The sequence below is a fragment of the Balaenoptera borealis genome (genome assembly GCF_965194805.1).
Source record: "Balaenoptera borealis genome assembly, chromosome: 2".
Classification (NCBI taxonomy): Eukaryota; Metazoa; Chordata; class Mammalia; order Artiodactyla; family Balaenopteridae; genus Balaenoptera; species Balaenoptera borealis.
Window position 1 is genome coordinate 74,538,600 of NC_138867.1, and position 27,176 is coordinate 74,565,775.

Here is a 27,176-nt window from a genome sequence, read left to right on the forward strand (position 1 = left end):
TCTAAAAGGGGAAATGGTGCAAAGAGTAACATAAGAACTTCAGTTAGATGTACAGTAGAAACTAACACAGCATTGTAAAACAACTATACCCCAATTAAAAAAAGAAAGAGAGAGAGAGAGAGAAAGAAAGAAAAAGAAAGAAAGAGAAAGAGAGAGAAAGAAAGAAAGAAAAGAAAGAAAGAGAATGGTAATGGTTGTAGAAAATGTATTTGGTTGGCCAAAAAGTTCGTTTGGGTTTTTCTGTTAAGATGTTACCCGAACGAACTTTTTGGCCAACCCATATTTCATTTTTTTATTCCTTAAAAATCTAGATGAAAGATAAAAGCTTCTTTCTTTAAAGGTCTTTAAAAATGTGTTTAGTTTTTCTAATTGTGAATTAAATTTCTGCCATGCTCATTTAATTTTAACTATGCCAATGGATTGATCAAATAATTATCAATAGTAAACAAAAAGTACTTCATATATTTAAACAAATACTGGGGTAACTAAGTGTTAAGCTGACATTGATTTTTAATGATAACAGAATATATTAGATACCCACAAACTATGTAAAATCCTAAAAAGTTTTTAAAAACTTTTATAAAGCCTCAGTGTTCTCCTCTATAAAATGGAAGCAATGATCTCTAAATTCCATGGATTATTTAGGAATAGGATGAAATAATATCTTGTAGGGCATTTAGCATAGTACCTGGCACATAATAGCCATTCATTAAATGGAAATTATTATTATTGTTATTATTACCGATAAAAATAAGTTAGTACTTCTTTGACTATGTGCCAGATAAAAAAGACTAGTCTTGGTGTTAATGAATGACTCCTAAAGATATGTTTCTCAGAGAGATTACTCTTTAAAGAAAAACAAAGAAAAAAAAAACACAATAAAACAACTCAAAAAATATGAAATGAGGACTAAGAGAGTGTTACATCTTTTGGAAATTCTGGTGTCTTTTACAAGATGGCCTTTTAAAATGTCTTTTTCTCTCGGTGGCATATGTCCCAAGCAATCTACTTTACCAAAGATGAGCTAGGACCAAAATTAAGATGTTTATAGATAAGCCATAAGGTTTTTATTTTTTAATGATAATTAACAACATTTTATAGACCAACTTTTTTTAAGTCATATACCTAAACAGATAATCTGACTGTGTCTGCAGTTTGAGTGAACACTCCCAATCTCCATCTGCTTCTGACTAAGAGCTACTGATTTACTTGTGTTCTGACAGTACCATGCAGCATGAGTAGGAGATCTGTGTTATTTACAGCAGTTAGGGACAAGGATACACTGAAGACAACACGTACAGAATGTGCCACGTGAAAACTATAAATATGTTGATTGTTTTTTTAATTGTATTTTCACTATGACAGCTATAAAAAAGTAATAATTATAAAAACCTGTTCAAACCAGTTTGTGACATTCAGTAGTTGCCAGAAACTTGCATAAAACACCTTCCTGACACACCTAGGCATTCACAGCCATATTTAGTTTATCATTCCAGGGTCTTTGATTCCATACATTTTATATAATAGTCAAAGTAAGTATAAAGTACAGGGAGTAGGGATTTGTTTGAGATGGAAGGAAGAGAGGGAGGGAGGGAGGAGGTTGGGAGGAGGGAAGAAAGGAAGGGAGAAAGTCATGAAAGTGAACATAATAGATTTTGTATTCCTTGACATGAAGACCGTAAGAAAGCTATTCAAGAATGTTTAAAGTCTTCTAGCCAATGTACGAAAAGAATAGCTGTGTGAAATCGGTGAAAAGAATTAGAATGTTAAGTCAGATGTTTTTAATAACAGTGAAGATTAAGATTTGGTATTGACAGAACTTTCCTGACACTTAAACACTCTCTTAAGGGATAGGGTAGAAATACAAGTGAAAAATATGCTAGCCCAGAAAAAAAAATAGTCGCAAACATACTGTGTGATCACAGGGTAATGAAGAAAAGATATAAGAAATTAAGTATGGCATTATTCCAAGTGCTGTGTTCTTAGGGACATCATCCTGGCAATCTCTTTTGGGCACAGTCAAGCAGGAAAAAAAATTGATAACCTTTCCTCAGAGTTACTTTTCCACTTCTGGCTTCTATACTATTGCATAAGGAATTAAGGATTGTCACTAAGTTCTATTGATATTTTATGTTTAATACTGTGTTAAAGTTCTTCAGACAATTTTAAATGTTTTTTCAAATAATTTTTAAAATTGCACAGGTAATGCTGATAAAAAGTTAAACAAAAGGGAGTCTGTTACCACAGAATGCATTAGTGTCATGGAAATGTCATTACACTTGTGATGACACACTTGGCATTGCCACTGTGGCCAGTGCATCAGCAGCATGCAGAGATCTCTTTGTCTCTAGCATCAGATTAAAGTTATACACAATTCTCTACGAAAAGGTATTTTGCAGACATAAATGATTTACAAGTAACCGAGATAATTCAGAGCTCAGCATTTTGTGATTTTTTTTTGAACTTAAAATATCTTGTTTTTGCCATTGAAACTAATGTTTAAAATAGCTTACTTACCAGCTAACTTTGAAAGAACAGAGTGTAAAACTTTTTGTGGTCAAGAGAAGCTGAGTAGGTTAGAAAAAGTGAGCTGTAAAAATTCACAAAAGAGATTATATTGATAATTTAGATTTCAGTGCTTTTTAGTTGAGCTTAAGACTGAGCACCATAACAACAGAAAAATTTTAATAAAAAAAAAAAGTATACTAATAACAAGATCCAATGCCTTGAATACCTACTGGATTCTGCTTCAAGCTAAGATGAAATGACAGGGATCAGATTTACCCTCGAATCTGAAACAAATAAAAAATTAAAAAATATTTTAATATTTTAAATTTAAAAAATGAAGTAACAGTTTTCAAGAGACTGGAGATAAGGCAGTGAAGTATAGTGATTCCTGAGGTGTGGGAAAGAAAGTGAGCTTAACAATTGTCCTGAAATACTGCCTTATGAGAGTTTCCAGCCTGTGGCAGAAGGAGGAGGAACCCAGGTGGAGTCCAGCAGACTCACAGAACTTTTTTTAGCATATAGTTTGATGAATTTATGTATATATATACGCACATACATATATATGTATATATGTACATATACACACACATTTGTGTAATCAGCATCTAGGTTCACAAAGGATATTTCCAGTACCTCAGTCAATATAAGAGATAAATATAAGATATATGATATATGATATAATATAATGTAATATATGAGGTAAACCCTTGCCTTTTTTTGTGATAAGCACTCTTCAGATTTACTCTCTTAACAATTTTCACACATAACATAAAGCACTGTTAATTATATTTACCATGTTGTACATTGCATCCCTAGTACTTATCTGATATTTGGAAGTTGGTACCTTTTGACTGCCTTCATCAAATTCCTCATCTGCCCACCACCTGCTTCTGATAACAACAAATCTGATCTCTTTTTCTATAAGTTTGTTTGTTTGCTTGTTTTTGAAATATAATTGACCTACAACCCTATGTTAGTTCCTGTTACAAAACACAGTGATTCAGTATTTCTGTGCATTTCAAAAATGATCACCATGATAAATCTGGTTCTGATGTCACCATAAAATATATTACATTTTTACTGACTATATTCCCCACACTGTACATTTCATACATGTAACTTATTTATTTTGCAACCTCTTAATCTCCATAACCTACTTCTTTCCTCCACCCACTCCCCTCCCCTCTGGCAACCGCCTGTTTGTTCTCTGTATCTATAGTTCTGTTTCTGTTTTATGTTTGTTCATTTGTTTTGTTTTTTACATTCCACACACAAGTGAAATAATACAATATTTGTCTTCCTCTGACTTATTTCACTCAGCCTAACATCCTCTAGGTCCATTCATGTTGTTGCAAATGGCAAGATTTCATTCTTATGGCTGAGTAATATCCCAATATATATCACATATATATCACATCTTTATCCATCCATCTATTGATGGGCACTTAGGTTGCTTCCATATCTTAGCTATTGTAAATAATGCTGCAATGAACAGAGGGCTGCATATATCTTTTCAAATTAGTGTTTTTGTTTTCTTTGGATAAATACCCAGGAGTGGAATTGCTGGATAATTTGGTGATTCTGTTTTTAAGTTTTTGAGGAGCTTCCATACTTGCATTCCCACTAACAGGGCCCAGGGGTTCCTTTTTCTCCACATACTTGCCAACATTTGTTATTTGTGCTCTTTCTGATAGCCATTCTCACAGGTGTGAGGTGATATCTCATTGATTTGCATGTCCCTGATGATTAATGATGTTTAACATCTTTTCATGTGCCTGTTGGCCATCTATATGTCTTCTTTGGAAAAATGTCTTTTCAAATCCTCTACCTATTTTTCAATCAGGTTGTTTGTTTTTTTGATGTTGAGTTGTATGAGTTCTTTGTATATTTTGGGGATTAACACCTTATTGGATGTATCATTTGCAAATATTTTCTCCCATTTAGTAGGTGACCTTTTCATTTTGTTGGTAGTTTCCTTCACTGTGCAAAAGCTTTTTAGTTTGATGTAGTCCCATTTGTTTATTTCTGCTTTTGTTTCCCTTACAAATGAGGAGACACATCCAAAACTATATGACTGAGACCAGTGTCAAAGAGCTTACCTATGTTTTTCTCTAGAAGTTTTATGGTTTCAGGTCTTATATGGTTTCAGGTCTTTTATGGTTTCAGGTCTTATATTTATGTCTTTAATCTTTTATATTTATGTCTTTATTTTTGTGCATAGTGTGAGAGAGTAGTCCAGTTTGATTCTTTTGCACATAGCTGTCAAGTTTTCCCAACGCCATTTATTGAAGAGGCTGTATTTTCCCCATGTATATTCTTGCCTCGTCTGTCATAGATTCATTGTCCGTGTAAGTGGGTTCATTTCTGGGCTCTCTATTCTGGGCCATCCATTTTTGTGTCTGTTTTTGTGCTAGTACTGTGCTATTTTGATGATTGTAGCTTTGTAGTATAGTTTGAAATCAAGGAATGTGATGCCTCCAACTTTGTTCTTGTTTGTCAAGATTGTTTTGGCCTTTCGGGTCTTTTATGGTTCCATACAAATTTTAGAATTATTTCTTCTAGTTTTGTGAAAAATGCTATGGGTATTTTAATAGGGATTGCATTTGAATCTGTAGATTGCCTTGAATAGTATGGTCATTTTAACAATAATAATTCTTCAATCCATGAACATGGTGTATCTTTCCATCTGTTTGTGTCATTTTCCATTTCAGGTCTTTTACCTCCTTATTTATATTTGTTCCTAGGTATTTTATTCTTTTTGATGCAATTGTAAAAGGGACTGTTTTCTTAATTTCTCTTTCTGATAGTTAGTTGTTAATGTATAGAAATGCAATAGATTTCTGTATTTTAATTTTGTGTCCTGCAACTTTACTGAATTCATTGATGAATTCTATTTTTTGGTGGCATCTTTAGGATTTTCTATGTATAGCATCATGTCATCTGTAAACAGTGACAGTTTTACATCTTCCTTTCCAATTTGGATTCCTTTCATTTCTTTTTCTTGTCTGACTGTTGTGTCTAGGACATCCAATACTATGTTGAATAAAAGTGGTAAGAGTGGGCATACTCGTCTTGTTCCTGATCTTGGAGGAAATGCTTTCAGCTTTTCACCCTTGAGTATGATGTTAGCTGTGGGCTTGTCATATATAGCCTTTATTTTGTTGAGGTGTGTTCCCTCTATGCCAATTTGTTGAGAGGTTTTTATCATACATAGATGTTGAATTTTATCAAAAGCTTTTCCTGCATCTATTGAGATGATCATCATATGTTTTATGTTCTTCAGTTTGTTAATATGGTGTATCACATTGATTTATTTGCAAATATTGATTCATCCTTGCATCCTTGGGATAAATCCCACTTGATCATGGTGTGTAATCCTTTTAATACATTGTATTTTGTTGAGGATATTTGCGTCTATATTCATCAATGATATTGACTTGTAATTTTCTCTCTTTTTTTTGTGATATCTTTGTCTGGTTTTGGTATCAGAGTAATGCATTCCAGTAAGTTCAGAAGCATTCCTTCCTCTGAAGTTTTTTGGAATAGTTTTAGAAAGATAGGTATTAACTTCTCTAAATGTTTGCTAGAATTCACCTATGAAGCCATCTGTTCCTGAACTTCTGTTTGTTGGGAGTATTTTTATCACTAATCCAATTTCATTATTGGTAAGTGGTATGTTCATATTTTCGTTTTCTTCCTAGTTCACTCTTGAGAGATTGAACATTTCTAGGAATTTATCCGTTTCTTGTAGGCTATTTTATTGGTGTATAGTTGTTTATAGTAATCTCTTGTTTTCCTTTGTATTTCTGTGCTGTCAGTTGTAACTTCTCCTTTTTTCGGATTTTATTGATTTGGGCCCTCTTTTTTTTCTTGATGAGTCTGGCTATAGGTTTATTAATTTTGTTTATCTTTTCAAAGAATGAGTTCTTAGTTTCATTGATCTTTTCTTTTGCTTTTTTGGTCTCTATTTTATTTATTTCTGCCCTGATGTTTATGATTTCTTTCCTTCTACTAACTTTGGGTTTTGTTTGTTCTTCTTTTTCTAGTTCCTTTAGGTTTAAGGTTGTTTATTTGAGATTTTTTTCTTGTTTCCTAAGATAGGCTTGTATCACCATAAACTTCCCTCTTAGAACTGCTTTTGCTGCATCCCTTAGATTTTGGATTGTTGTGGGTTTTTTTCATTTATCTCTGGTAATTTTTTATTTCTTTAGTGATCCTTGGTTGTTTAGTAGCATACTGTGTAGCCTCCATGTGTCTGTGGTTTTTGCAGGTTTTTTTTTCTTGTAGTTGATTTCTAGTCTCAAAGCATTGTGGTTGGAAAAGATGCTTGATATAATTTCAGTATTCTTAAATTCACTGACACCTGCTTTGTGGTCTAGCATGTGTTCTGTCCTAGAGAATGTTGCATGTGCACTTGAAAAGAATGTGTATTCTGCTGCTTTTGGGGGGAATGTTCTATGTATATATCTACTAAGTTCATTTGGTCTAATGTGTTATTTAAGGCTAGTGTTTCCTTATTGATTTTCTGACTGGATGGTCTTTCCACTGATGTAAGTAGGATGTTAAAGTCCCCTACTATTATTGTGTTACTGTCAATTTCTCCCTTTATGTCTGTTAATATTTATTTTATGTATTTAGGTGATCCTATGTTGGGTACATATATATTTACAATAGTTATATCTTCTTGGATTGATCCCTTGATCATTATGTAATGTCCTTCTTTTTCTCTTGTTACAGTCTTTGTTTTAAAGTCTATTTTGTCTGATATAAGTATTGCTACCCTGGCTTTATTTGCATTTCCATTTGCATTAATACCTTTTTGCATCTCCTCACTTTCAGTCTGTGGTGTCTTTAGATCTGAAGTGAGTCTCTTGTAGGCAGCACATAGATGGGTCTTATTTTCATATCTATTCACCCACTCTGTGTTTTTTGAGTGCAACATTTAGTCCATTTACACTTAAATTAATTATTGATAGGTACTTACTGCCATTTTATTAATTGTTTGGGGTTCTTTTTTGTTCCTTTCTTCTTCTTTTGCTCTCTTCCCTTGTGATTTGATGACTACTTTAGTGTTATGATTAGATAAAAGTGAGTATATAGTATATATTGTATACTATATATATTTGATTAAGTTGCTGATCTCTTAAGTTTAAATGCATTTTAACAACCCTACATTTTTACTCCCCCTGCCCATTTTTACTGTTTTTGACATCATATTTATCATCTTTTTGTTTTTTGTATTTATTAACTACCTATTATGGATACACATGGGTTTACAGTTTTGTCTTTATCCTTCCTACTAGCTTTATACATGGTTGATTTACTACCTGTACTATATATATGCCTTTAATGAAGAAACTTTCTCTTTTGTTATTTTCATGTTTCTAGTTGTGGCCTTGTCTTTTCCTCATAGAGAAGTTTCTTTAACATTTCTTGTAAAGCTGGTTTGGTGGTACTGAATTCTTTTAGCTTTTGCTTGTCTGTAAAACTTCTGATCTTTCCATCAAATCTGAATGAAAGCCTTGCCAGGTACAGTATTCTTGGTTGTAGACTTTTCCCTTTCACCTTTTTAAATATATCATGGCACTCAATTTGGCCTTCAGAGTTTCTGCTGAGGAGTCAGCTTATAGCATTATGGGAGTTCACCTGTTTGTAACTTGTTGCTTTTCCCTTTCTGCTTTTAAAATCCTCTCTTTAATTTTTACTATTTTAATTACAAGGTGTCTTGGTGGGTTGCTCTTTGTCTTGATCCTGTTTGAGTCTCTTTGTGCTTTGTGGACGTGGATGTCCTTCCTAGGTTAGGGAAGTTTTCAACTATTGTCTTCAAATATATTCTCTGCCTCTTTCTCTCCTCCTTCTGGGACCCCTATAATCTTAATGTTAGTACACTTGATGTCCCAAACTGTCCTTATTTTTTTAATTCTTTTTTTCTGTTCAGCTTCAGTGATTTCCACTACTGTGTCTTCCAACTCATTGACCCCATTCCTCTGTATCATCTAACTTTTTGATTCCTTCTAGTGTATTTTTTATACCTATTATTGAATTCTTCATCACTGTTTGGTTCTATTTTATTTATGTTTTCTAACTTTTTAAAAAAACTAATAACTTTTCACTCTGTTCCTCCAATCTTCTTGCTAGTTCTTTAAGCATCTTTATGATGATTGTCTTCAACTCATTATTGGGTAGATTGCTTATCTCCATTATACTTAGTTTTTCTTCTGGAGTTTTATCTTGTTTCTTCATTTGGAACATGTTTCTATGTCACCCTATATTGTGTGACTTGCTGTTTTTATTTCTGTGTATTTGGTAGGTTGGTTTCATTTCCTGATCTCAGAGAAGTGACCTTTTGTAGGAGATGTCCTATGTGTCCTAGAAACACATTCACCTCTAGTCACCAGAGATGTATGTATTAATGGTGCCCCCTATTTGGGCTGTGTGGGTTCTTCTGTTATGGTGGGCTGCCTACTGTGGGTAGCCTGGTCAGTGTGGCTGGCCCTGTCCATTTCGTTGCCAAGCCCTGCCTTGTGAGGAGGCTTCCAGCCACTGGTGGGTGGGGCCGGGTCATGAGGAGACTGACTGCAGAGCCCCAGGGGGTCCTGGGGCTAATGCCAGCTGGCTGGTGGGCAAAGCCAGGTACCAGAGTCTCTGGCTACAGAGCCCTGGGGGTCCCAGAGCTGGTGTCTGCCTGCTGGTGGGTGGGGCCAGATGTCAGGGCAGCTAGCTGAGGAGCCCAAGATGTCCCAGAGCTGATGTTGGCCTGCTGGTGTGTGGGCCATGTTCTAGGTTCTCTGGCTACAGGGCCTAGGGGTCTTGGAGCTACTTTTGTGTTGCTGGTAGGTTGGGCTGCGACCCAGGGGTCTCAGGGCTAGTGTCAGCTCACTGGTCGGTGGAGCTGAATTCCAGACTCTCTGGCTTCAGAGCCCTAAGGGTCCCAGAGTTTGTGTAAGCCCACTGGTGTGCAGGGCTGGTTCCTGGGCCCTCTGGTGGACAAAGCCAGATTCTGGTTTGGCGGGGCTGGGTCCCTGTGCTAATAAGCTGGAGTGAGGTTTGCAAAATGATGCTTGCCAGAACCAGTGTTCACATGGTAGAACAAACTCCCAGAAGGAGCTGCCACCAGTGTCTATGTCTCCAGGGTGAATTTCAGTTGCTCCTGCTTCTCTGGGAGGCTCTTCAAGATCAGCAGGTGTGTCTGACTCAGGATCCTTTCAAATTATTCCTTCTACCCTGTCTCCCAGAGCATGTGAGATTTTGTGTGCACCCTTTAGTAGTGAAGTCTCTATTTACCACGGCCCTCTGGGACTCTTAAAATTAAGCCCTGCTGGCCTTCAAAGCCAAACATTCTGAGGTCTTTCTTCCCAGTGCAGGACCCCCTGGGCTGAGGAGCCCTGTGTGGGGCTTAGACCCCTTGCTCCTTGAGGAGAACCTCTGCAATTGTAATTATCCTCTTCCATGTGTGTTGCCCACCTGAGAGTATGCAGCTCTGCCCCTCCTTCCCATCTCGATGTTGTTCCTTCTTCCTGTCTTTAGTTGTAGAAGATCTTTTCTGCTAGTCTTCTAGCCTTTCTCATCAATAGAAACTTTGTAGATTGTTGTGATTTTGGTGTGCCCATGGGAGGAGGTGCACTCAGGGTCTTCCTATTCCATCATCTTGGCCATTCCTCCCAGACCCACAGAGTTAAGGAGACAAGATGAGAGTCTTGGGAAACCATGACAGCTAGAGTTTGCAGGACAGAGTACTGGAGAAGAAAAAACTATAAAAAAGAACTCTGGAGATATGCAGAGAACTTGGGGAAAAGCATTTGAAATAATAATGATTTACAAATTTTCAAATTTGTTGAAAGTGTAAACCTACAGATTCAAGAAGTTGAAAGAACTGCAATGAATCACAAACAGAAGAAACATAAAGAAACTATACCAAGGCACATCATTGATCAAATTGCTTAAAACCAGTGATAAAGAGAAAATATTAAAAACAACAAAAATTACAAAAAACAAATTTCAAACAGCAGATTTCTTGTCAGAAATCATGTAAGTGAGGGGATAGTAGAAACCATGTTTAAGTACTGAAGGAGAAAAAAACCTGTTAACCAACATATATTTCAAAGTAAAGATGTTTTCACGTATACTAAAGCTAAAATTATCACCAGATAATTTTCACAGATGTGACAACTAAAAATCAAATAATGAGATGATAGATTTAAACTTTAGCCCACAAAATCACATTAAATGCAAGTGGTCTTAAATATGCTGCTTAAATGGAGATTTTTCAAAATGAATAAAAAGCAGGGCACAGCTATATGCTGCCTGCAAGAAGCATACTTCAAATGTAAAGCCACATATATTTAGGTTAAAAGTAAAAAGATGGAAAAAAATTGGATTGACTATATTAACATCAAAGTAGATTTCAGAGCAAAGAATAATATAAGAGAGAAAGAAGTTTATTCCATAATAATAAAAGGGGCAGTTTATTGAGAGAATATAGTAATTCTAAATATTCACGTACTTAATAACAGAGCTTCCAAATATACCATGTAAAACTGATAGAATTACAAGGAAAAATTGACAAATTCACAATTACAGTTGGTAATTTAAAGACCTCTCTTTAATAACTGAAAGAAAAAGACCCAGAAAATCAGTAAGAATATAGAATAGCTTTAAAATGTTATCTTTAAAATGAATATAGAATATCTTTAAAATGTTTATAGAACACTTCACCCAGCAACAGTAGAATATACATTTTTATCAAGTGCACATGGAATATAGGCTAGTAAATTTAAAATGATTAAAGTCATACAGAACATGTCATGTGACTACAGTGGAATTAAATTAGAAGTCAACAACAGAAAGATTGATGGAACATCCTCAAATATTTGGAAACTAAATAGCTTACTTTAAAATAATTCATAGGTCAAAATAGAAATCAGTATGAAAATTTCAGAGTATTTTGAACTGAATGAAAATGAAAACACAATATAACAAAATTTGAAGGATTCTGTTAAAGCAGTATTAAGAGGAAATTTAAAGAACTAAATGCCTATATTAAAAAAAATATGATTGCATAAAAGAAAAACAATTTTTAAACTCAAAATAAATAAATGATAAAGAGGAGAACAGAAATTACTGAAATAGAAAGCAGGAAAACAATACAGAAAATCAGTGAAACCAAGATCCAGTTCTTTAAGAAGATCAATAAAATTATCAACCTTTAGCCAGAATGATCGGGGAAAAAAAGAAAGTAGATCCAAATTACCAATATGAGGAAAGAGAGAAATGACATCACTACAGGAAAGATCTTAAAAAGATAATAAGGAAATATCATACATGACTTTACATCAAAAGATTTCCCAATTGTGGTGAAATGGACAAATTTTTTAAAAGACACAAATTACCAAAATTCATTCAAGAAGAAATAGATTACCTGAATATCTCTATGTCTATTAAAGAAGTTGAATTTATATTTAAAAATCTTCCCACTAAGAAAATTGTAGTCTAAGATGGTTTTACTGGTAAATTTTCTCAAACATTTAAGGAAAAAAAAATACCAATTTTACACAAATTCTTGAGAAAATTTAAAAGGAGGAAATGATTCCCAACTTACTCTCTGAAGCCAATGTTATCCTGATACCAAAATGAAACAAAGATATTACAAGAAAAGAAAACTATCAGCCAATGTTCCTTATGAACATTGATGCAGATATTCTTAATACAATTTTAGCAAATCAGAAGGATAATACATCACAGTAAAGTGGTAACTATCCCAGTAATGCAAGGTTGGTCTAATATTCAAGTCTCAATCAATGTAATTTATCATTAATGAATAAAAATAGAGTAATATTTTTGAATATCTCAATAGAGAAATAGCTTTGTCAAAATTCAATATCCATTTCTGATAAAAACTCCCAACAAAGGAGGAATAGAGGGGGGAACTTTCTCAACCTGATAAGGGCATCTACGGAAGAAAAAACATAGCTAACCTCATACTTGTTTTAATTTGTTGGGGCTTCCATTGCAAAATCACAGACCAGATGGTTTAAATAGCAGAAATTTATTCTCTCACAGTTCTGGAGTCTGAAGTCTGAGATCAAGGTATTGGCAAGGTTGATTTCATTTTGACCCCTCTTTTCTTGCTTTTTAGATGTTCATCTTTCTCCTTTGTCTTCATATGAATTTTTCCTCTGTATGTCTGGATTGCTGTATCCAAAATTTTCACTTCTTATAAGGACACCATTCATATTAGGTTAGGTCCCACCCTCAAGACCTCATTTTAACTTAATTACCTCTTTAATGACATCATATTTGAACATAATTACATTCTGAGATACTGGACTTTGGTACTTCGACATATGCATTTTGGGAGGACACAGTTCAGCTCATAAAAATACTTAATGGTGAAAAACCACATGTTTAGCCTTAAGATGAGAAGTAAAACAAGGATGTTCATTTTCACCGCCTTTGTGTGTATATATATACACTATACCTGTATTTGTATCTATCTACCTATCTATCTATCTATTCGTCTGTCTATATCCAGTGAGTACAGTAAGGCAAGAAAAAGAACTTAAAGCCATTCTGATTTTAAAAAATAAGTAAAATTTCCTTTATTCAGAGATCCTTTATGTAGAAAATATAATGTTTTCTACAGAAGAACTATTCAAACTAGTTAAGTGTGTTCTATAAGTTTGCAGAATATATATACAAAATCAATATGCAATCAATACTTACAATCAATACAATATATAAAATCAATATACAAAATTAATTAATATGTACAGTCAATATACTAGCAATGAGCAATCAGAAATTAAAGCTTAATGAAATACCATTTATAATAACAGCAAAATATAAAATACTTAGGGATGAATATTTTTTAAAATATATGAAGGACGTGTGCGTGGAAAATTATGGAACACTCCGGAGAGAAATTAGAAAAGACCTAAATAAATGGAAAGATAAAATGTTCATGAGGCTCAAGAGTCAATATTGTTAACATGTCAATTCTCCCCAGATTGAGAGTCAACACAGTGCCAGTCAGAAGCCCAGCAGGACTTTTTTGTAGAAATTGAGTACCTGGTTCTAAAATTCATATGGAATGCAAATGACTTGGAATAACCCAAACAACATTGAAAAAAAAGAAGAAACTAGAGTCTAGCACTACCTGTTTTCAAGAATTACAGCTACAGTAATCAAGATGACGTAGTATTGTGTAAACATAGACAAACTGATGAATGGAAAAGATTAGAGAGTTTAGAAATAGATCCCCATGTATATAGGAAAATATGCAAAGATAATTCAGTAGAGAAAGGGTAGTGTTTCAAAAAAATTACACTGAAAAAAGTGGTTATCCACCTGCAGAACAAAAAGCTTTGGACCATACTTTGCGATGTATTCAGAATACCTCAAAATTTATCAAAGACCTAATTTTAAAACCGAAAACTATAAAACTTCTAGGAAACATATGAGAAAACCTTTGTGAATTTGAATTAGGCAAAATTTCCTTAGATGTGATACCAAAAGTATAATCTATAAAAGGTCAAAAATGTATGACACAATTCGTAATTGGGTTTCATCCATGTTAGAAAGTTGTTTTTCAAAAGACAGTGTTTAGAGAATGGCAACACAAGTCACAGACTTGGAGAAAATATTTTCAAACAAGTATCTGATGAAAGGCTTTTATCGTGAATATAGAACGAACTCATAAAACTCAATCACAGAAAAACAGACCAACTTTAAAAGTGGGCAAAAGAGTTAAGTGGGAATTTCTTCAAAGAAGAGATATGGATTGCAAATAAACACATGAAAAAATGATCAACATCATTGCTGATTAGGAAAATGCAAATTAAAACCACACTGAGGAACTTCTGTGTACCTATTAGAAAGGCTAAAATTTTTAAAAGCTAACCATTGCAAGTTTTAGTGAGAATGTGGAGTATCTGGATACATACATTTCTCATGGGAATGTAAAATATTACAACCACTTTGGGAAAATAATTGATCAGTTTCTTAAAATATTAAATACACACTTACCATATGATCCAGCCATTCCTCTCCTAGGTATTTACTCAAGATAAATGAAAGCATATGTCCATACAAAGACTTGTACGTTCATAGCAGCTTTCTTTGTAAAAGCCAAAAACTGGAAACAACCCAAATACACATCAACAGGTGAAAGGATATGTAATTAGAACACTATTCAACAATAAAAAGAGAATGAACCATTGATACATTATTTTGGATGAATTTCAAAATAATTATGCTAAATGAAGTAAACTAGAGAAAAAAGTACCTATGATTCCATTTGCATGCAATTCTAGTAAATGAAGCTAATGCGTAGTGACAGAAAACAGGTTGTCTGGGAAGTGAGAAGTGGTGGTGGTGCAGGGTGGGTACTGCAAAAGTCATGATGAAGCCTTGGGGATGATGTATACGTTAATTATCTTGATTGTGAGGATGGTTTCATGGGAGTATCTGTGTGTCAAAATCATACACTTTAAATATGTGCCATTATGTATTGTCTGTCAATCATACTTCAGTAACGCTGTTTAAAATAACACTTAATATGCTCAAAATCATGATAGGGTCTGTAGGGGATACTGAATACTTGCTATGTTTTCCTTCTTAAAAAAATGTAGTTCAGGGCTTCCCTGGTGGCGCAGTGGTTGAGAATCTGCCTGCTAATGCAGGGGACACGGGTTCGAGCCCTGGTCTGGGAAGATCCCACATGCCACGGAGCAGCTGGGCCCGTGAGCCACAACTACTGAGCCTGCACGTCTGGAGCCTGTGCCCCGCAACGGGAGGGGCCGCGATAGTGAAAGGCCCACGCACCGCGATGAAGAGCGGTCCCCGCACCGCGATGAAGAGTGGCCCGCGCTTGCCGCAACTAGAGAAAGCCCTCGCACAAACCGAAGACCCAACACAGCCAAAAATAAATAAATAAATAAATAAAGTAGCTATAAAATTTTTTAAAAAAAATGTAGTTCAAAATAATAATACTAGAGAATACGATTGAATTGTTGCCTTTAAGGAGTTGACAGTTTTCCAAGAGATTAAGGCTGATTTTTATATAAGAATTGGGAGAACTGGATAGGAAAATCAATCCTTATGTTCATAAAATCCTGTTTTAAAAATTCAGAGGAGGGAAGGGTTATTTATGGTTGAAAGCAATAGCCATATAGTCATGACAGAGTTGACATTTCAACCACACCTTGAAAAATGGACTTTCAACAGAGAAAGATAAGAAACAATTCTAGCAACACGGAAGACAAAGAACAAAGGCAGAGCATTGAGAGATGATGGAACGTGTTTTAGGGAATGGCAGTCAGTGCAGTTAGAGTAGCAGGTTTGGAGTATGCAGGGTCCTGTGGAAGGTAAGCTTAGGAAGAGAAGGTGGGGGAGTTGGGACTTGTAGACAAAGCCACTGCAATTCTGTTTCTTTGAATATTTCTTTGACTTCCACAAGCAGAACTACTCAATCTTGAGTTTGCATTCCCCTGATATTTTACCCCGTATTCTGTTACAACATCTGTTACATTTTATTGCATCATGTGTGTGTCTGGCTTCACCCATACGCACTCTCCTATTAGAAAGGACAACATTTGGCCCATTATAAATACTCAACAACACGTGCTGTTAACACTCTAAAAAACAGGAAAGTCTAGGAGTCTGTCATGATCAGAGTAGGCAGGTGGAATTTGAACTGTTCCTGTAAAAACTGAGTAGGTTCTGGGTAAGATGGAGAGTAGAGAGAAGGGCATTTCATAGAGAGAGGAGTGAGAATGTCTATAGTAAAGTGTCGGGGAGGGGTGGGAAGTGTATATTAAGGAGTACTGAGAATTGAGGTTTATAGGAAAACCAATTTTTATTATTTGTTATTATTTAGCCCAAGTAAGAAGAGACACGTGCTATATGTATTTTTTTATGCTTTTATATCTTTATTACAGTTTTGTCCAGCAGTAAATAGTATATAATGTTGTCTCTTGTGTCTAAAAATTTTTTAATAGATCTTTATTGGAGCATAACTGCTTCACAATACTGTGTTAGCTTCTGTTGTACACCAAAGTGAATCAGCCATATGCATACATATGTCCCCATATCCTCTCCCTCTTGAGCCTCCCTCCCATCCTCCCTATCCCACCCCTCTAGGTCATCGCAAAGCACGGAGCTGATCTCCCTGTGCTATGCTGCTGCTTCCCACTAGCTATCTATTTTATGTTCGGTAGTGTCGATGTGTTGGTGCTACTCTCACTTCGCCCCAGCTTCCCCCTCACATCCCGTGTCCTCAGGTCCATTCTCTATGTCTACATCTTTATTCCTGCCCTGCAACTAGGTTCATCAGTACCATTTTTTTTTTATTCCATATGTATGCATTACCATACGGTATTTGTTTTTCTCTTTCTGACTTGCTTCACTCTGTATGACAGACTCTAGGTCCATCCACCTCACTACAAATAACTCAATTTCGTTTCTTTTTATGGCTGAGTAATATTCCATTGTATATATGTGCCATGTCTTCTCTATCCATTCATCTGCCAATGGACATTTAGGTTGGTTCCATGTTCTGGCTATTGTAAATAGTACTGCAGTGAATATTGTGCTACATGTCTCTTTTTGAATTATGGTTTTCTCAGGATATATGCCCAGTAATGGGATTGCTGGGTCATACGGTAGTTCTATTTTTAGTTTTTTAAGGAGCCTACATACTGTTTTCCATTGTGGCTGTATCAATTTACATTCCCACCAACAGTGCAGGAGGGTTCCCTTTTCACCACACCCTTTCCAGCATTTATTGTTTCTAGCTTTTTTGATAATGGCCATTCTGACCGGCATGAGGTGATACTTCATTGTAGTTTTGATTTGCATTTCTCTAATAATTAGTGATGTTAAGCATCTTTTCATGCGCCTCTTGGCCATCTGTATGTCCTCCTTGGTGAAATGTCTATTTAGGTCTTCTGCCCATTTTTTAATTGGATTGTTTGTCTTTTTGATATTGAGCTCCATGAGCTGTTTGTATATTTTGGAGATTAATCCTTTGTCTGTTGTTTCATTTGCAAATATTTTCTCCCCTTCTGAGGGTTGTCTTTTTGTCTTGTTTATGGTTTCCTTTGCTGTGCAAATGCTTTTAAGTTTAAGTAAGTCCCATTTGTTTATTTTTGTTTTTATTCCCGTTTCTCTAGGAGGTGGGTCAAAAAAGATTTTGCTGTGGTTTATGTCAAAGAGTGTTTTTCCTATGTTTTCCTCTAAGAGTTTTATAGTGTCTGGTCTTACATTTAGGTCTTTAATCCACTTGGAGTTTATTTTTGTGTATGGTGTTTGGTAGTGTTCTAATTTCATTCTTTTACATGTAGCTGTCCAGTTTTCCCACCACCACTTATTGAACAGGCTGTCTTTTCTCCATTTTATGTCCTTGCCTCATTTGTCATAAATTAGGTGACCATATGTGCGTGGGTTTATCTCTGGGCATTCTGCCCTGTACCATTGATCTATATTTCTGTTTTTCTGCCACACCATACTGTTTTGATTACTGTAGCTTTGTAGTATAGTTTGACGTCAGGTAGCCTGATTCCTCCAACTCCATTTTTCTTTCTCAAGATTTCTTTGGCTATTCAGGGTCTTTTGTGCTTCCATACGAATTGTAAAATTTTTTGTTCTAATTCTGTGGAGAATACCATTGGTAGTTTGATAGGGATTGCATTGAATCTGTAGATTGCTTTGGGTAGTATCGTCATTTTCACAATATTAATTCCTCCCCTCCAAGAACATGGTATATTTCTCCATCTGTTTATGTCATCTTTGATTTCTTTTATCAGTGTTTTATAGTTTTCTGAGTACAAGTCTTTCACCTCCTTAGGCAGGTTTATTCCTAGGTATTTTATTCTTTTTGTTGCAGTGGTAAATGGGATTGTTTCCTTAATTTCTCTTTCTGATCTTTCGTTGTTGGTGTATGGGAATGCCAGAGACTTCTGTGCATTAATTTTGTATCCTGCAACCTTACCAGATTCATTGATTAGTTCTCGTAGTTTTCTGGTGTCATCTTTAGGATTTTCTATGTATAGTATCATGTCATCAGCAAACAGCGACAGTTTTACTTCTTCTTTTCCAATTTGTATCCCTTTTATTTCTTTTTCTTCTCTGATTGCCGTGGCTAGGACTTCCAAAACTATGTTGAATAGGCGTGGTGAGAGTGGACATCTTTGTCTTGTTCCTGATCTTAGTGGAAATGCTTTCAGTTTTTCACCATTGAGTATGATGCTTGCTCTGGGTTTGTAATATATGGTCTTTATTATGTTGAGGTAGGTTCCCTCTGTGCTCATTTTCTGGAGAGTTTTTATCATAAATGGTGTTGAATTTTGTCAAAAGCTTTTTCTGCATCTGTTGAGATAATCATATGGGTTTTTTTCCTTAATTTGTTTATGTGGTGTATCACATTGATTGATTTACGTATATTGAAGAATCCTTGCATCCCTGGGATAAATCCCACTTGATCATGGTGTATGATTATTTTAATGTGTTGTTGGATTCTGTTTGCTAGTATTTTTTTCAGGATTTTTGCATCTATGTTCATCAGTGATATTGGTCTATAATTTCCTATTTTTGTGATATCGTTTTCTGGTTTTGGTATCAGGGTGATGGTGGCTTCCTAGAATGAATTTGGGAGTGTTTCTCCCTCTGCAATTTTTTGGAAGAGTTTGAGAAGGATGGGTGTTAGCTCTTCTCTAAATGTTTGATAGAATTCACCTGTGAAGCCATCTGGTTCTGGACCTTTGTTGGAAGATTTTTAAATAAGATTTCAATTTCATTACTTGTGATAGGTCTGTTAATATTTTCTAAGTCTTCCTGATTCAGTCTTGGAAAATTGTACCTTTCCAAGAATTTGTCCATTTCTTCATGGTTGTCCATTTTATTGGCATATAGTTGTTTGTGGTAGTCTTGTATAATCCTTTGTATTTCTGTGGTGTCAGTAGTGATTTCTCCATTTTCATTTCTAATTTTATTGATTTGCATCCTCTCCCTTTTTTTCTTGATGAGTCTGGCTAAGGGTTTATCAGTTTTATCTTCTCAAAGAACAAGCTTTTAGTTTTATTGATCTTTGCTATTGTTTTCTTTGTTTCTATTTCATTTATTTCTGCTCTGATCTTTATGATTTCTTTCCTTCTCCTGACTTTGGGTTTTCTTTGTTCTTCTTTCTCTAGTTGTTTTAAGTGTAGGGTTGCATTGTTTGTTTGAGATTTTTCTTGTTTCTTGTTGTGAGATTGAATTGCTATAAACTTCCCTCAGAACTGCTTTTGCTGCATCCCATAGGTTTTGGGTCGTCCTGTTTTCGTTGTCATTTGTTTCTATGCATTTTTTTATTTCTTCTTTGATTTCTTCAGTGATCTCTTGGTTATTTAGTAGTGCACTGTTTAGCCTCCATGTATTTGTGTTTTTTACAGTTTTTTCCTGCAATTGATTTCCAGTCTCATAGTGTTGTGGTGAAAAAAGATACTTGATACGATTTCAGTTTTCTTAAATTTTCGGAGGCTTGATTTGTGACCCAAGGTATGATCTATCCTGCAGAATGTTCCATGTGCACTTGAGAAGAAAGTCTATTCTGCCACTTTTGGGTAGAATGTCCTATAAATATCAATTAAGTCTACCTGGTCTGTTGTGTCATTTAAAGCTTGTGTTTCCTTATTTATTTTCTGTTTGGATGGTCTATCCATTGGTGTAAGTGGGGTGTTAAAGTCCCCTACTATTACTGTGTTACTGTCGATTTCTCCTTTCGTGGTTGTTAGCATTTGCTTTATGTACTGAGGTGCTCCTATGTTGGGTGCATAAACATTTGTAATTGTTATATCAATTCTTGTATTGATCCCTTGATCATTATGTAGTGTCCTTCCTTGTCTCTTGTAACATTATTTTAAAGTCTATTTTTATCTGATATGAGTATTGCTACTCCAGCTTTTTTTGATTTCCATTTGCCTGGAATATCGTTTTCCATCCCCTCACTTTCAGTCTGTATATGTCCCTAGGTCTGAAGTGGGTCTCTTGTAGACAGCATATATATGAGTCTTGTTTTTGTATCCATTCAGCCAGTCTGTGTCTTTTGGTTGGGGTATTTAATCCATTTACATTCAAGGTTATTGTCAATATATATGTTCCTATTACCGTTTCCTTAATTGTTTGGGGTTTGTTTTTGTGGGTCTTTTTCTTCTCTTGTGTTTCCCTCCTAGAGAATTTTCTTTAGCATTTGTTGTAAAGCTGGTTTGGTGGTGCTGAATTCTCTTAGCTTTTGCTTGTCTGAAAAGCTTTCAATTTCTCCATCGAATCTGAATGAGATTCTTGCTGGGTAGAGTAATCTTGGTCGTAGGTTTTTCTCTTTCATCACTTTAAGTATATCCTGCCTCCCTTCTGGCCTGCAGAGTTTCTGCTGAAAAATCAGCTGATAACCTTATGGGGATTCCTTGGTATATTATTTTTTGTTTTTCCCTTAATGCTTTAAATATTTTTTCTTTGAATTTAATTTTTGTTAGTTTGATTAATATGTGTCTTGCTGTGTTTTTCCTAGGGTTTATCCTGTATGGGACTCTGTGCTTCTTGGACTTGGGTGACTATTTCCTTTCCCATGTTAGGGACGTTTTCAACTATAATCTCTTCAAATATTTTCTCAGACCCCTTCTTTTTCTCTTCTTCTTCTGGGACCCCTGTAATTTGAATGTTGATGTGTTCAGTGTTGTTCCAGAGGTCTCTGAGACTGTTTTCAATTCTTTTCATTCTTTTTTCTTTATTCTGCTCCTCAGCAGTTATTTCCAGTATTTTGTCTTCCAGCTCACTTATTCGTTCTTCTGCCTGAGTTATTCTGGTATTGATTCCTTCTAGTGTATTTTTCATTTCAGTTATTGTGTTGTTCATCTCTGTTTGTTTGTTCTTTAGTTCCTCTAGATCGTTGTTAAACATTTCTTGTGTTTTCTCAATTCGTGCCTCCATCTATTTCCGAGATTCTGGATCATCTTTACTGCCATTACTCTGAATTCTTTTTCAGGTAGATTGCCTATTTTGTCTTCATGTATTTGTTCTTGTAGGTTTTTAACTTGCTCCTTCATCTGTTACATAATTTTTTGTCATGTCTTTTTTTTTTTTTTTTTTAATGAGTGTAATTGTGTTCCTGTCTTACCGATTGTTTGGCCTGAGGCTTCCAACACTGGAGTTTGTAGGCTGTTGGGTAGAGCTGGATCTTCGTGCTGAGATGAGGACCTCCATGAGACCTCCCTCCGATGAATATTCCCTGGGGTCTGAGGTTCTCTGTTAGTCCAGTGGTTCAGACTCGGAGCTACCACCCCGCCCGACCCCTGGCTCATGAACCAAGATCCTGCAAGCCACGTGGGGTGGCAAAAAAAAAAAAAAAAGAACAATAACAAAGTTAAAAAAAAAAATTAGACTAGGAAACTAACAGGTATGTTAGAAAGAATATAATAGTAAAACTATAGATGAATCAACAACCGGAAGGTATAACAGTGTCACAATAGTAAAAAAGAGGAGGAAGGAAAAGAAAAAAAAACTGGGGAGGGGGCCCTTGGCTGTGGAGGGTGGGGCCTAAGCCAGGGCAAGGTTTTGGCCTGGGCAGGGCCTATGCTTCGGACCCACAGGGCTGGAAGAAGCCCTGGGGGCTGTGAGGGGTGGGGCGTAGGCTCAATGGAACAGAAGGGGCCCAGGCGTGCCCCTCACCCCTGGTCTCAGAGGGCGGGGAACTTCACCTGGGAGCCCAGCAGGCTTCCTGGGCTCAATTGGGTGAGGCAAATGCCCTCCTCTCCGTTCCTGCTCCTCCAGTCCGGAGGGCCTCTTCCGCCTGCCTCTCCTGTTCTCCCCTTGGCCTCCTTACTATGCCCCCAGGACCAATGCGGCCAGGGGCAGTGGGGTGTCTTGGAGGGCAAGGGACTGGCCTGGGAGCTCAGCAGGCTCCCTGGGCCTGCGTGGATGGGGGAAACGCCCTCCGCTCCTCTGCTGCTCCTCCGGGAGGGCCCCTCCCGCCTGCCTCTCCTGATCTCCTGATCTCCCCCATCTCCCTCTTATGCCCCAAGACCCACATGGCCTTCACGGGACTTTGGAGGGGGTGTACCAGCCTGGGAATTCAGCAGGCTCCCTGGGCCCAAGTGGGTGGGGCGATTGCCCTCCACTCCTCTCCCTCTTCTCCTGGATGGCTCCACCTGCCTGCCTCTCCTGATCTCCCCGGCCTCAGGGATGCTGAACCAGTCTGGCCTCCACTTCTTCTCCCTCCCTCAGTCCCACCACATCCTACTGATTCACTTGGGGGTTCCTCCCGTCTCCTTGGGTGTCAGGGTACCCCACCAGCAGCCAGCTCGTACCCTAGGTGTGGGGAGACGCTAACTCTGTGTCTTCCCACACTGCCGTCTTGACTCCGCCCCCTGTATATTTTAAATGAAAAAAAAATTAGGTATTTCCTCCCTTGGTTATTACAGCAGAGCTCTAATCAACCAGAAGAAGAAAGAATTTTATAAGTTGTTAACAAAATATATCAGATACTCTCTTCTGGAAATACATATATATATATTTTTTTAGTTAAGATGTACGTATGTTATATCAATATAAAATTAAGAGTAGTATTATATTTGCCACGGGCATTATGTTCTATTGCCATTGTGAACCTCTGGTGGCCCATGGGTTAAAAAAGATTGAGAAACAATGAACTAGAATTTCGGCACTTTGAGACAGGACTCATGCTGGATGTAGCTTGGTGGGCAGCAGTGTGATGTTCTAGAAAGAACTCTGGCCTCTCAAATCAGAACACCAGGATTTGAATCCCACTTTAAAACTTGTTCAGTGACCCTTAAACAAGTTAGTTCCCCTATCAGATCTTCTTTCATCATTAATTGAACTGGGATAAAACAATAGTGACTTCACATCATTAATATGTGGCACGTGTGCATGCACACACATGGACAACAAAAAAAAACGAGAAAACATGTAGCACCTTGCTGGTACATGGTACACAGTTTTCCGCCATCACATTCTTCATCTTGCATAGGTGGCATAATGCTCTGTAGATAGCAGGTATGCCAACACTTGCTTACTGAATGAATCAACACATGAATGACTGAGAACCATTGAAAAATTCCTTATTTTCTGTTACGGTGTTCAACTTAGTGTATCCAGAGAACTGACTGAAAATAACCTTTTTCCTGATCATCTCTATGTGTTTGAGTAAAAAAGCAACGGTAAAACTCCCTCTCTTCCTCGGTTATGTACCTTAAGAATATGTGAGCTAAATATGCTAGGAGATCTTATTTTATTTTACTTTAACCATTTAATTTATATTTTAATTCAATTTAATTTTAGATAGGCCCCATGACACATAATCTCTGGTTCTCCAAGTATTCTTAGCTCATCCCTGTTGTAGTAATATGTATTGAGAGCTCAGCCCTGTCTTGCTTACCAACCTTCTCCCATACAGAGAGAAGCATTTCTCATAGTTCAGAGAACATTCTGGAAGAATGTTCATAGTTTACAAAAGTAGGTATGTAACTGGTCTTATGATTTAGAAAAAGAAATTAAAACATAATCAAATATAAAGAAGCCATATCTTAAGAATGGAATTTTGGGTGTTAAAACTGTATTCTGAAAATAAATATAGTTTTAAACAATAACTTGTACTAATCTGCTTCAAAGAAAAAATATTGAAAAGAATAAGAGTTATTTAAATTAGCATACCATTTATAAATAGTTTCATGGTTAAAACTAAACACATTCAATTGCAGTTTGGATTACACTGTTGTTTTATCTAGCAAACCATTCAGGTTGATTCGTACAAAACCAGGAAATAAATTCAACACAATCCATATTATAGAATCTGAATTAGAGAGGCTCAAATTTATTATAAGTACACTTATAAAGACTTTATGAAAAGATGCCACTTTGTGAAAAGAAAAAGCATAAAATGTTAAAGTTGTTCTTTTTGATTTTTGGATTTTTTATTTGGCTGAATCTCACAGTTCTGTGTTTCTAAGGTCTTTTAAGGCATAGTTTTCGGTTATTTAGTGTTCATTGTTAGTGTTTTGGTGAAGGTGTTCAATGAATATTTGTGGAATTTAGGAAGTTTAAATGTATGACTTATAATATATTACAATTCAGAAGTTTGAAGCTAAAATCTAGGGAAATCTAAGCGTGTTTTTAAAATAAGCTCTAATAATTCAAAAGCTATTTGTGATACATTCTGGAAAGGCAAATTCGTTGGCTTTATTTTTTCCAGGGAACTAATTTGTACCAGATTGTTAGGATATAACGAGACATGCATTTCTAGTGTCTACTTTTTTTTTAATTGTGTGTTACAAATACTCCAAATCTAGAGTTAAAATAAACAAAAAGTTGAGTCAGGAATACTTCTTATTTAAAAAATAATCCTGGAATTTTGAAGTAGAAAGAGACTTTAGAGTTTATTTTTTCCAACTTCCTCCTCCTACTGATGAGGGAATTAGTCCCAGAAGGGTAAACTGACTTGTTTAGAGTCCATAGCTTGAAAAAGAAAACAGAAAAAAAAAAGGAAAAAGGTTTCTTTTTCTTCTATACTTGGTACAGGAAGTACTCAGTAAATAATTCCCAAGAGGGAAGTCAGCATGGCATGAGATACATATTATTGTGAATTTATTAATTAGCATTTTGGTTCTTCTGTAATTGACTAAGGAGACTGGTTAAGGTAAGTCTTTCCCCATGAAATAGAGATGCTGGGAGCATGCAAGTTCTTATCCCAGATCCTGACATTCGCCACAATGATGCCATCCTGGGAACACTCCTGGGCAGAAATTTTCAGGAAGATTTAACGTACACACCTTTGAAATAAAAGGTTTGGGGAGGGGCATATTTCATTTGAAAATAAAATCAATGTTCTGATTTGATTTTGAGCACAGTATTCATTTTTTAAAATCCAAGAAATATTAATGACATTTGCATTTCCTTTTTAGAAGTTGAGAGATTTTGAGGCGTAAGTCAGCTAGTTTTCTCCTTACAACACCCCTCTGTTTTTTTGGAATCAATCATTCTTTCTTTCAACAATTATTTATTGAACATTTCAGGCATATTCCAGGCATAGTGGTAGCTTATTAAAATATTAAGTTAAAAAGACTTGGTCTCTGTCTGAAAGAGGAAGGGAATTTATTCCTTGAGAGGTTACAGTACACTATTATTGCTCCAAATTTTCCCTTGCCATCTATACTTTCCATTATAAATTTGACATAGTAGTCATATAGTAGAGAAAATGATAGATAGAAATTACAGGAGTGTTTTACTGCATTTATTTATCCATTTATTCAACACGTATTTATTGAGTACCTCCAACAGAGACTTTGAGAGTACCTACTGTGTTCTAGACACTGGGCTGTGTGAGTGTGGGGTACACCAGTGAGTAAAACATCCAGTGATCCTGCCTTCATAGGGATTACATTCTAGTGGATGACACTAACAATGACCAAGAAACATAAGAAATAAACAAATTACAGAGCATGTTAGAAAGTGACAAGCACTGTTTAAAAAAAACAGAAAGGTAGAGTAGGGAGATCATATATGTGGGAAGGAGAGAAGAAAAGAGGGTGTAATTTTAAATAGTGTGGTCAAGAAAGGTCCCATTGTGAAGGTTACTTTTGAAGAAAGACTTGAGGGTAGTCAAAATAAAAATCCAAGAATTAGGGTAACCGTAGGGTTTGAAGTTTTACATTTATTTTAAGTCTATTTTGTTATATGTGTACTTCCTGACCAGAGGATGCAGATGATGGTAGACTCAGAGCTTTTTTCTTCTATTTCTTTTCTCTCCTATTAGCTTTGACTTACACAAGGAATGGTATTTCCACTCTATTTTCTCTTTTGTACTGAACTAAAATAAATGTATTTCATATGATTTTTGTCCATCTGTAAGAACAAGGTTTACTTTGAGAATTTCCTCTTGACAGTCCGATGCAGCATGTAGCATAATTTCGTATAATTCATTGTTTCTTATAAACATAAAAATATGTGTATTGCCATTTTAAGAGTGACTTAGTCATCTCATTTTGGGCAACAAATCAAATTCTTTTCCCTTTGAGTCATTGAATCATCGATTCAGATAAGAAAATGGTTTATTTTCTTAATATTCTTGATTAATATGATTTAAAAATGAAAGTATTTGTTTCTTACAGATTGCATTTCTGGCATCTGCATATGCAAGTCCCCAACTCACAGAGGAGAGCTGTTCAGCCGTGGCTGCTGTCATACATTACCTGTATCTTTGCCAGTTTAGCTGGATGCTCATCCAGGTTGGTACCTCATTTCCTCCCTCTGCCCCCTTCAGCTTTCCAGTGTGTCTGGATGGAGTGGCCTTTATATCTGATATTCTTTATACTGAAATGGAAGTAATTCCATATATCCATCACTGCATTCCCACAAGATCAATGCATGAAAAACCTTATAAGCTGTACAACATTAGAAAGTGTAGTGAATTTGAGGAAATGAGAAGAAATCTAGTAGAGTTGGAAATAAGGGAGTGGTAGGAGATGAGGCTTGTGATGCAGGCCCTCTAAAGCACAGTAAGAAATTTTAACTTTTTTTCTATGAGAAGTCATAGAATTATTTTTAAGCAAGAGAGTGACATGATGAGATTTGGATTTTAGAAGGAACTCCCTGTTTGTAGTGAATTGAGTTCAGCAGAGAGTTGA

At 35.9% G+C, this 27,176-nt stretch overlaps 1 protein-coding gene and 1 long non-coding RNA gene across 2 annotated transcripts in view; one reads left to right on the top strand and one right to left on the bottom strand.

The window, feature by feature from the left end:
• The window catches only part of LOC309622577, a 38,682-nt gene extending 12,014 nt beyond the window's left edge, over window positions 1-26,668 (bottom strand). Inside the window, exons 1-2 of the long non-coding RNA XR_014240994.1 lie at window positions 9,973-26,668; window positions 2,739-2,792 (exon numbers count right to left, since the gene is read on the bottom strand). This is a non-coding gene — a long non-coding RNA (uncharacterized lncRNA). The remainder of the gene's footprint in view (window positions 1-2,738; window positions 2,793-9,972) is intronic.
• Window positions 1-27,176, top strand: part of ADGRV1 (adhesion G protein-coupled receptor V1) — a 566,898-nt gene that overhangs the window by 360,478 nt on the left and 179,244 nt on the right. The window contains exon 85 of the mRNA XM_082378598.1: window positions 26,661-26,777. Coding sequence (XP_082234724.1) covers window positions 26,661-26,777 — 117 coding nt within the window. The remainder of the gene's footprint in view (window positions 1-26,660; window positions 26,778-27,176) is intronic.